We start from the raw sequence: 12,046 nt of genomic DNA on the forward strand, positions 1-12,046 counted from the left end.
TAATAATACGCACTTCCGACAGTGCGCGATTCACTCAAGGGTGCGAGAACAAACTTTTGTTTCTTTCATGTGCTTCCAGGACTAAGTGCGTGTCCTCACAAGAACAAAGAGCCTGAGTGATCTTCAAAAAGGGCTACAGCAGGATCACTTTCACAAAGTTACAGTGTAGCATACCAAGGGAACGGGTCATCTTCAAAAAGAACCGTCCTGAGTTCTCTTTCTTTTTTGGGGGGTTTTCGTTACATCTAGTCCCCTAGCAACAGCATCACATGAACACACACACAGAAAGGGGAACTCACAATACCGAACACCCACTCATCCTGCAGCAACGCTCCACTGACATCACTGCGTGGGATAAGTCAGGCAGCGGCGCTCCAGTGACATCACTGCGTGGGATAAGTCAGGTCAGCGGGACTATTGTACCTTTATCACTGCGTGGAATAAGTCAGGTCAGCGGGACTATTGTACCTTTATCACTGCGTGGGATAAGTCAGGCAGCGGCGCTCCAGTGACATCACTGTGTGGGATAAGTCTGGTCAGCGGGACTATTGTACCTTTATCACTGCGTGGGATAAGTCAGGTCAGCAGGACTATAGTACCTTTATCACTGCGTGGGATAAGTCAGGCAGCAGCGCTCCAGTGACATCACTGTGTGGGATAAGTCAGGTCAGCGGGACTATTGTACCTTTATCACTGCGTGGGATAAGTCAGGCAGCGGGACTATAGTACCTTTATCACTGCGTGGGATAAGTCAGGCAGCGGGACTATAGTACCTTTATCACTGCGTGGGATAAGTCAGGCAGCGGTGCTCCAGTGACATCACTGTGTGGGATAAGTCAGGTCAGTGGGACTATAGTACCTTTATCACTGCGTGGGATAAGTCAGGTCAGCAGGACTATTGTACCTTTGTCTTTGTTTTTCTCCTTTGCTAAGGAGTCCAGCTTCCTCCTCAGCGACTTTTTGCGCTTCTGTCCATCTGAACACAAAAAGAGAGGGAAGGTAAATATGCAAATGTCCACTGCCATTTTCAATTTAGGGAAAACATTTTTGTACGTAGTTATACTCATTGACATAGATATAGTGCAAGGATCATAAAATCTGGCCCTCAAATCTAAATCCAGCCCTGGTTATTCTTGGGTAATTAACTGAACAATTGGCGCTATTGATTGGCCAGACTGGCTTCACACCTGACTCCCAGCTAAATGGAGGGTGAACCAGCAGTTCTCGGCCCTAGAGGACCGTGATTTGATGATCCCTGACAGTGTGTATTTATACAACCCAAAAATAGCAAACTGAATATAGATGTAACTACTGCATAAAGGAGGAATGTTGGTCAGAGACAGTAGTTCATGTGACATCATGCTGCAAGATGGAAACGGGCAATGTGGATTTCCGTAGAATCCTGATCTTCAGTTTCACAGAAATTCCTGTGAATAGTCAGTCTAAGACTGTGTGACAAACATGACAAACCACCAGCTCCTTATACCCTAATCCCGCAGTCACACTGTCTAGTTTCCACCCGCTGCCCCCGGGGATGGGTCGGTGAGCCCTAATCACCCCTATCATAAATAAAGGCGTAGATAAGGTCCTATAAGCTGTGCTGCTCGCTCATATAGTCATTTCACCTAACTGAAAATTACAGCTGAATACATTCCAAATCATACTATGCAAGATCCTTAAATGTATAAACCCCATGCCTTACAATCACCTTCTGGCATATTGAAAACCCACCTCAAAAGTATCTTTTTTCATTCATTAGCGGCCCCATGAGCGGAGGCTATAGCTTTGGGTATTGCTGCTCCGAGCCTGGCTGTCATCATTAATGACCAGGAGTGCAGAGGTCGAAGATGAGGACCTAAGGTTACTCTGGTTATCACTGGATTAGTTCCGCCCCACAATGCGCTAACATTCACAGAATTCTCACCAGGGAGAGATGTGGCTCACGTTTGACCAACACAAAGGCTCCTTAAGTACTGACTGAGAGGTCTATAGTGTGGGATATACAATAGTCACTGGTCTGTAGATGAGTGCATCAGTAAAGTGGGAACCCTTCAGTCATAGGCCTCGTTTATACTGCTTAGCAGGACCCTGCGATAGTGTCGTCTGACGAAAAATGAAAGTCGCTCAACGTTTCGCATTTATACTTTGGGGAAGGTCTGAGATGACGGTTCTGCAGTCTCTATGGTAACAAGATGCCAAACAGATGATGTTTACATTTCTGAGAACATGGTGGAGCCTGGTGTAGCCTATCCATGGCAATGAACTTCAGTGTTCCATCTGGCTGTCCAATCAACTCTGTGCGACAAAGTATGACTCTATGCAAAGTATAAATATGTTCTGCTACAAACTAAACTAAACTAAACTCTACAGTGTGCGACACTAAGAGAAACTGTCGTATGACACTTTCAGTTGAAAATACATATGAAGAAATTACATATGGTGAAAAAGAACCGGTTAAGTAATATGTAATTAACCTTGCATTCCATTACATTTACATGGACTTGTCACGTAAAGGTAACCTCCATTCCTGTAAATGCTTGCAGGCAAAGCCTCCCCTCATAAAAGGGATGAACTGAACAGCACTGAAGCCATTTCCACACAGGCTTCCACCCAGAACTCATCCTCTCACACTCGCCATGTTGTGTTCTCCACAGTATGGCACAAGCTCACTCGCTTGGCAATAAACACAAATCACAGGTTCCGGCCTCTCCGAACGATGACCTGTGTGTTTAGATTTACATGGCAACCTCAAATTCCTCTGTCAAAGAACCATGGCAGATAAGGCAGACAGGTTCGTTTTCCTTAATTTATTTCTCAGCTTCTAAAGCCTCTGTGAACCATAGCTGGTTACGTAACAGTACCATTCACCGAGTGAACTTCTGCCTCAACCCGATGACATTTCATTCCTGCATATTGATTTCTGTGTGTTGTTTTAGTTAACTTTAGATACGTTTCTGTGTAAATGATACAAGAGGCAACAGTTGTAAGTCTTTACATTTGTTATCAACAGCTTCAAAAATAGCCAGGGGACACATCCCTTAAGTCAGTGTGACTCAGTGACTCAGTGACTCAGGCCATTAAATTGTGCGGTTGCAAAAGAAAAACAGATTATCTGAAGGGATTATAATGCAGAGGCAAACAGCACGTGCCCTCTTGGGTACGTTTCGTACATTTGTGTGTTCTTGGAATGCCCTGTTGCAGTGTTTTCATTTCCTTTGTACACAGGAAAACACCCAGTATTAAACCAACTCTTACAGACATTATACAAGCCAACTCTGTGTATAAATATATAAACTCTGTCATTTTATAGGAGGTGGTGGGGGGCAGGGTTTAAGGGGAAAAAAGTATTCTGTTTGATTTTACTGTGTGGGGGTGACATCCATCTTACAAGTATTTTGTAGAAAATGATAGCTGTCTGGAAAATGTCAATCAAAAATGAACCCTGAGGGAAAGTATTCTGCCAGATGTACCTAGTTTATGAATCCTTGACTGATCTGATTAATTGCTCTGAAGTTTTATTCCCCCATAGAGCCAAGCTGTCCCACAAACCCTACTCTGACATGCATATTTTAACCCCGTAAAGGTGCGAGATCACAAATGTGATTAGGATATTCTAAACAGAACATTCTAATGCTGATGTAACAATCACTCCTGGCAATGGAATGCAGTGGAGTTCTACAATTTTTAAAAGAACATTCCAAAAAAAACTTCTCTTCAAAGGGTTAAATGTCTCCCAATCAAGCATAATAAGAAGGCTGGGGATTCTGGAATAGATCTGGACCTGCAGAGCTGTACCAGCTCTGAACTGTACAAGCTTTCAGAGTTAGTGAGAATGGACTATTTGCAGATGGCCTGCATTACACAAAGAAACTCCTTTGTTTTCCTCTCTGAGCCAGCAAATCTTGAAAACATCCAACTATCCTGTTTTACAGAGTGTGACCATACAGTGCTAGTTGTGTTTGACACAGTGTGGCAACACTGTGCTTGTTGTGTTTAACACATAGTGGAGCCATACTGTGATAGCTGAGTTTTACATAGTGTGGCTAGGCCATACTGCAGGAATCTGCCCCAAAAGCCTCTTGGCTGTACAGCAGTGCAGCTGGAGAGGCCAGAGAGTGCAGGAGGGAGGGTCAGCATGACACAGACGGCCTGACAGGAAACAGACCCGCTCTGCACCGTGAGGCCCAGAAAACACAGCCAGCAAGCCTCTCCCAAATCACAGCTGTCTGAACTACCATCCCAGCCCAAACCAGCGTCTTCCAAACACGACCATCTGAACTACCATCCCAGCCCAAACCAGCCTCTTCCAAACACGACCATCTGAACTACCATCCCAGCCCAAACCAGCGTCTTCCAAACACGACTATCTGAACTACCATCCCAGCCCAAACCAGCGTCTTCCAAACACGACCATCTGAACTACCATCCCAGCCCAAACCAGCGTCTTCCAAACACGACCATCTGAACTACCATCCCAGCCCAAACCAGCGTCTTCCAAACACGACCATCTGAACTACCATCCCAGCCCAAACCAGCGTCTTCCAAACACGGCCACCTGAACTACCATCCCAGCCCAAACCAGCGTCTTCCAAACACGGCCACCTGAACTACCATCCCAGCTCAAACAAGACCACTAGAACTACCATCCAATTCACAGTTTTACAAGACAATCAGGCATATATTGTCCATGGATAATAGTCAGCTAAACACAAATTCACCCTCTGAGTCAAGAGTTGAAGTGCAATTTAAATGCTTGAGGTGGAGATCCTGCAATACGGAGCAAACAGGGCTGCTGACTAGAGCCATGCAGAGACTGGAGCTGGACCTCCACTCCGCCAGCATCTTCCCAAATCATACCCACAATTCATAGCGTTTATCACAGTCTCATTGAAGATTCACCAACATTTTCTGTAGCTGTTGCATTACTGAATGAAACAGCCTTAGATGCGGATGAATGAACAAAAGAATCAAGGAATGAAAATTGTACATAAATTAGCCTTAGATTTTTGAGTTTAGGAATGTTGAGGTTGGTTATTAAAATCTGTGCTTTTGTACTCAATCTCTAGCCTCTTGGTGTCTATTGACCTGAAACTCCACCCGGAGAAGGCCAACAGACAGACATGCACCGTGTATTGATGACAGCCAGTGTTTAAAGGATAATAGATAAATACAGGATGGGATTATGTGGCTGGGATGTGGAGAGAGGTCTCCCCCTCACACTGGAAATGTGAACCTCGCTGAACTTCTGTCCAAACCTTGAACTAATTCACCAAATTCAGTTCCGTAACCATGGTGGGGCTGCCAAAACAGGCATCAGCTCCAGCTGCTGCTACTCACGAACGCACACGAATGTGTCAGAAATGATCAAAAATCACCAAGGATCATTCACATCAGTGCCAAACTACATCAATGAATACAAAAAATAAATACAAAATAAACCATATAAACTAGACTGTAGAAGGTAAATCTCTTGCCTAATAGAAACTGCTCAATTCCAAATATCGTGTTGTGTTTCCTCGTAGAATGACAATGTTGAACATTTTGTACCAGAAATAATAAAAGTGTGGGTACAAGCCTGGAAGCACAGAGCAATTTAGCCTATAAGAGATACATAGGATTGATTGGTTGACTGACAGGCTCAAAATTCGACAGACAGGCTAGAAGCTCAACATCATGCACTTGGTTGATATTTTTGAAATGGAAGTTAAAAGCCAGATAGGGTATAGAGTGCCAAGCCTTTTTTTTGTAGTTGTTTATTTGCCAAAAGAAATACTCCTGAATTGGATTACACTGAAGGAAAGAGAAAAAAATATGCTGAAATAAAAAACAGATAAAGACAGAGAAATGAATGAAGAAGTGAAAAAAGTATGGCCACCATTTGGATTGATAGCCAAGGAGCCAGCGTACCTTTGGGGATGGTGATCTGGCAGCCCAGGTCATAGTCCTGCTGTAGCCGGATGAAGGCCACTTCCTGCAGTCGAACCCGCTCCAGCTCCGAGAGGCTCTGGATGGGCACGGGCTTCAGCCGAACGCTCCGCCCGGACATGCTGTTCCAGGTGAAGTCACCCTGGGAGATAGAGAGACACACTCCTGTCAGAACAACACACTCCCGTCAATACAACACACTCCTGTCAACACAACACACTCCACTAACACTCAGGAGCCTCTGAATTGAACAAGTAACCCAAAGGAATTAAAAATACTGCCAATTGCGTAACTGTTTGGAAGCAAAAGCGGATGTAATTGATTTATAATATAATTTTGTAAGATGTTTATTTTAAGTTTAATCAGTTTGTCGCATAGCCAACCAATTTTTACTGCTTTTATACTGTTGTGTAGTTTCTCCACTGCTATTGCTTACGATCCAGCACCGCAATGGAAATACATTTTTAACTTCATTGTACCATCCTTGGCAATGCAAGATTGTGCCTTTTATGAATATTTCTGAAATAAAACAAAAAACTAATCAACTAACTAACCAAACAACTACCTAACTTTCTTCTCAGGATAGAGTTTAACTAGTTGTGGTCCTGGAGGGCTGGATGGATGTCTTAGATGTACTCTCAACTTTGCTACACTGTACATAAAACCACAAAAAGTCACTACAGACAGCACAAAGCAGCTCAATTTCTTGCCCTAAAGGCAGAGCCAGGAGTACCTAAATATCCGGTCTGATGGAGGCAACACGACATGCCTGAGGTATACTCAAGCAGAATGGTTCTTTGTCTGGGAGAATTCACATTTCACACCTATGACAGAGGCTTCCTTAAAGAACTCAAAACAGTGCCTCTATGGAAACAAGCCAAAGACCCTGTTTCTCTGAGAGTGTGCAGCTGATGCTGCCAGTCAGTGTGGCTGTACAGGAAGCCCCTGCTGCCCACTGTGCCCAGGGCATCTCAGGCTATACCAGGCTACAGACACGGCCGGAAAAGCATGACATCACCCAGGTTAATGCAGTTGTGTTTTTAAAAACAAAGAAACAAAGAATTTGCCTGTAATATTTGGCATTCAAAACCCAAACCGCAGAGTTGGAGTACAGAGTTTGGCCCTGAGTCAATTTGCATTTCAAGTGCAGTTCTAACCTGCAGGAATGGGTTGAAATGGCACCAGTAAACATCAGCAACACAGCCCCTTTATTTATGGCTTTTCCATCTGTCCCAACAGGCCTGAAACACAGCTTAATCATGACAGACACGTACTGAGTGATGTCAGTCATTTCCAGTGTCGGGTGGATTCTGTTCTGTTTGAGACAAAGCTATTGCTACGAGCAAAGAGTGCTTATTTTTCTTAGAAAGTAATCCAGTTGTAGTGTAATTTTGAGCAAGAAGACTGCCTAGAAACTACCAACAGTGTAGTCTGACATGGAAATATTGAGCAACATATGATTTTAGTCGCTTGCTTGTTGGCATTCAGCTCACACGTTCCTATGCGTACATCATAATCACATCAGAATATGTGGTGGGAATGACACACCCGACAGCACCAATGGAAAACAGATTATAGAGGAGAAATTTCTGAAAGCAAACACATTCAGTCAATATCGCTACAACAATGCCATCCTGAAAAGGTATCAAATATGGGTTTTTTTAAACAAGAATTGACACTTTAATTAGAATCATGAATATTCTAACTAATTAACGCCAAACAACACAGCAGGAAGAGAGAGACAGAGAGACAGAGAGACAGAGAGCACAGGGGAGTCTGCTCCGTGGCCATGCCACAATGGAAATAAGTGCTGTCAGTAATGCTTTACTATGCTCCCCTCTGGGCTGAAGTACAGAAGACATGCTGCCTTTAATTCAATACACATATTCCAACCCAAAAATAAAATCCCGTTCTCTCCCAGCCAAGGGAAAGACTGAAAAGGAAAAGCTCCATGTCCCGACCTGCTCCCCCACAATGAAATCCCAGAGAAAATACGACCGCTCCACAATTCTGTGAGACGTCCAGCTCTCTCTGCCATGTTTAAAAGTAGAGTCTTACATGAGCGCAACATCTGCCGAGTTTATCTACAGCGCAGAACAAGAAACAGAAAGATTTACAAATCCACTTCGATACCTTAATATTACATCCTTGGTCTCAAAAACCACACAATCACGAAGCTCATTCAGAAAAACATACACTGTGTGTCATATTTGATACAATTCTCATGCAAAAACGCCAAAACAAAAGCGACGTGGGACTCATCAGACCAGTAAATACCTAATAAGGGGGAGTACAGCGACAAGCTGGAAGTCTGGGCTGTTTTTGTTTAAAAATTATTTTATTATTTATGTTAATCAAAGAATTTACAGCCTTTTCTGTTCTGTTTAATTTCTGAGGGTGCATAAATTAAGCCCAGAGTTAAAGTGGGGACAGACACTCTCCCCTCCTGATAGATGGAGGCCTTTTTTCCAAAAAGGAATTTGGAGAACCATCAGAAAACAGGGAGTGTTGCCAAGGGCTTTTAAGAGGAGGGAGGAGACGAGTTTCACTCCATGACCCGATACACAGTCTCAAATTCTCCACACACGCAGGCACACACACACCTCAAATACAACGTCAACACTACAGACCTTTTCCGCCACTATGCATATCTTTCAGGATACACACACACACACACAAAGCAATGACTCTTACTACGATGATGCACAGCAGTGACTCTTACTACAACGGTACAAAGCAGTGACTCTTACTACAACGGTACAAAGCAGTGACTCTTACTACAACGGTACAAAGCAGTGACTCTTACTACGACTGTGCAAAGCAGTGACTCTTACTACGACTGTGCAAAGCAGTGACTCTTACTACAATGAAGCAAAGCAGTGACTCTTACTACGACAATGCAAGGCAGTGACTCTTACTACAACACTACAACAGTGCAAAGCAGTGACTCTTATGACGGTACAAAGCAGTGACTCTTACTAGGACAGCATCTGCCAAAGAACCGTCCGCGATCCGGCATCCATCTACGGAATGTCAGGCACGGAATCCTGTTTTATAATCCCCCGGCCTTTTCCATAACAACTCATAACACCTTTGAGACCGTGAAGGACGTTCACAACAGAAAAATACAAAGCAACTGTAGGGAGAGGAAGGAGAGGGAGCAGCTTTAAAAACTTCACGTCCAGAGAGCTGGACAGGTATTGCTCAAAGCTTCCTTATTAGGAAAGGGCTTGGGAGCTCTGGAGGGATGTCCTACTTAGCCCTGAAGCCAGATTTGACGGTCTCCAAGATGAATGAAAGAGAATCCCTTAAACAAACCAAGATGTTCAGTGAGTGTGATACACATTCGATTGATACCCAGGAAACAACCGCTTCTCCACCGAAACACGGTAGAGTTCACAGTGTCAGACTGTACAGTTCAGTTTCTACTTAAAAAACAAAAGACAAAGAAATCACATAATGTATTAGAACATATTTTATGATAGAAGTCTCTTGCATGCTTCAGATGAGGCTTACCACTGTTGTGCAAAATATGAATTACAGGCAAGCGCAATTTCATATATCCAGGTAAGCCCTGTTCAAAAGATTTGGTTTCGAGGTCCAGAATTGATGATGGCTGTCATATCAGATACGGATCAATCTTATATAAATTTAAGATATGGTTTATGGGTTTTAAAACATCTTAATGCCAAAAGCATGTAGTCAGTATTTCCGTTTAACCGCTACAGAAATCCACAGTCCTCCCTAAAATAATCTTTTTTCTCTCTTGATTATTCAAGATGAACTCATTCAAGGAAAACAAAAAGCCAAAAGAGATAAAGACTGAGAGGTTGATGTCTGGAAGCCATTTCCGTTGTTGACTAGTTAGCTCTTCGCTGAAAAAACGCCAATCTGAGCAAGTATTATATTACACTTATCTTATTTCGATAACTTTTTTGCAAAATGAGACAAAAATTCTGAAAAAAAAAAGATGGATCTGGTGCAATAGTGTGTGTAAGCATGAGTGTATCGTGTCAAAGTCCCGCCCACCGCAAAAAAGTGATTCGACCTAGGAAGTGGTTTCCCCTCTGGGAACTCAACTGATATGCGAATCACATCTTTTGGAGAAAGAGGTTGTGTAATTTTTTGCTCATGAGAAGATAAGATTTTTAAGAAAAATATGTTTATGGAATTGTATTATACAATGTGTGTGTATGTGTGTGTGCGTATGTGTGTGCACGTGTATGTGCACACGTGCATATGTGTGTGTGTGTGTGTGTGTGTGCCCTGTGCTTACTGAAAAATTTGAAACCCAGCGCGGGCCTTGGGAGATGCACTGACTGAAAGGTGTAATGTGTTTGGTTGGTTCCAGCTGTCATGGTGATGGACTCTCTTCCCTCTTCACTGAACAAAAACCCCCTCCTTGATGTCCTTAGTCCTCAGTGTGCTCATTCAAGCTCTATTCACGCGCATCTGCTCCTCCTCTACAGGCACAAGACACCCACTAACACATGAACATGAAAGCAGAGAAACAGCGTATACTAGCCCTCTGCTTCTGCTGTTATTTTAAAGATTAGCTATTCATCTCCCGACTGTGGCCAGAGGCCTTCAGCAATGGAGGATGTAGTTAAAATATTGTACTGGAAATTATATTCCATCAACTACAGACATACAACATTTGAGAAATCATATGCGTAGATAAATATAAGATATAGTTTCGGGTTTAAAAATATCTTAATTTCCTTTTAACCACTACAGAAATCCACAGTCCTTCCTAAAACCATCTCTTCTCTCTTGATGACTCATGATTTCTGTTGATGACTAGTTTGCGCTGCACTGCAAAAACCAAAAAATAAGTCAACCTGAGCATTTTAGTCTTACATGTAAAATCTTATTTATATTACTTTTTTGCAAAATAAGATAAAAAATATTGCCAATGAGGTTAGACAATTTGACAATTTGATTTGAAAATCTAATTTGTCAAGCAAACTGTAAGCTAAAATACGATAATATTTTCTACTTGAGAGAAAAAGGATTTTATAAGATTTTAAGTCTCATTACAAGACTAGACATCTTTGCAGTGTGAAACTTCACATACTGCATGTGTGTCTGTCAATGATGTGTGTCACACTTGTCTTGCATCTTTAAAGACACAAAGCATTAAAGGCAACATAATACACTATTGTGTATGCAACCGTATAGCATATTTACAGTATTTACTGTTCTGTATAATGTACAGTATACATAATTATATCTAATGCTTCTAGAACCCTAAAACTATGTTTTAAACATACATGTACAGTATATTGCCTGAGGCAATTTACATTAATTGCTACCCAAGAAAGTAATTATTAGTCTTCTTAAGTGTTTTTCTCAAAGCAATCACACAATGGTTCTGCATGCATGTTTGCTCTGAGGAACAATGATGGTTTCCTATTTTCGGAATCGTCATGGCAACAAGCCCAAAAGCAAGGTGCTAAATGGGCTATCACTGTAGATACATCAAGAAACTAACTGGAGTTTTTCATATAGCCATTATGATTATGAATAAAAAATGTTTATCATCATCCAATCAGAGAGAAGAGTGCTTGAGCTGTCACATGGGATGCTTCACAGTGACCTGTGCCCGTATGATTCCTGCAACAGCTCCCATTAAACCTGTTTGTAGCACAGACTCCCTCCTTGCCCAATCACATATTCTTCACCACCACGTTAATATTATACACGCCGACACTCTCAATGCCAAAAGCAAAACTTAAGTCAATCTTAACAAGTTTAGTCTTGCATTTAGACTTAAAATCATTATTTATCATTTAATCATTTATTGCTAAATACAACAAACAATACTACCAATGAGGTAAAGCAGCATGAATAATTCAATAAAAAAATAAGTCAAAATTTGCCAATGGGGTAAGAGAATGTCACTTACAGCAAACAGTAGCTTAAAGCAAGTTAATATTTTCTACTTGAGAGAAAAAGCCTCATTACAAGACAGAAACACTTGTTGAGACAGACTGTTTCTGCAGTGCTGAAACTGGAGGCTTTAGGACCAGCTTCCCCAGGCCCTCCGGCCCCCAGCAGCTGCAGTTCTGCCCGGATCAGTCACCTGGTCTTCTCATTACAGATCTGCTCACTTATTTTC

At 42.3% G+C, this 12,046-nt stretch overlaps 1 protein-coding gene across 4 annotated transcripts in view; it reads right to left on the reverse strand.

Annotated features, from left to right (window-relative positions):
- Positions 1–12,046, reverse strand: part of LOC133116541 (rho GTPase-activating protein 6) — a 103,443-nt gene that overhangs the window by 21,976 nt on the left and 69,421 nt on the right. For all 4 annotated transcript variants that reach the window (XM_061226194.1, XM_061226195.1, XM_061226197.1 and 1 more), the window contains exons 2-3: positions 5,908–6,067; positions 905–976 (exon numbers count right to left, since the gene is read on the reverse strand). In XM_061226194.1, coding sequence (XP_061082178.1) covers positions 905–976; positions 5,908–6,067 — 232 coding nt within the window. The remainder of the gene's footprint in view (positions 1–904; positions 977–5,907; positions 6,068–12,046) is intronic.

This window comes from Conger conger, chromosome 17 (genome assembly GCF_963514075.1).
Source record: "Conger conger chromosome 17, fConCon1.1, whole genome shotgun sequence".
Taxonomy (NCBI): Eukaryota; Metazoa; Chordata; class Actinopteri; order Anguilliformes; family Congridae; genus Conger; species Conger conger.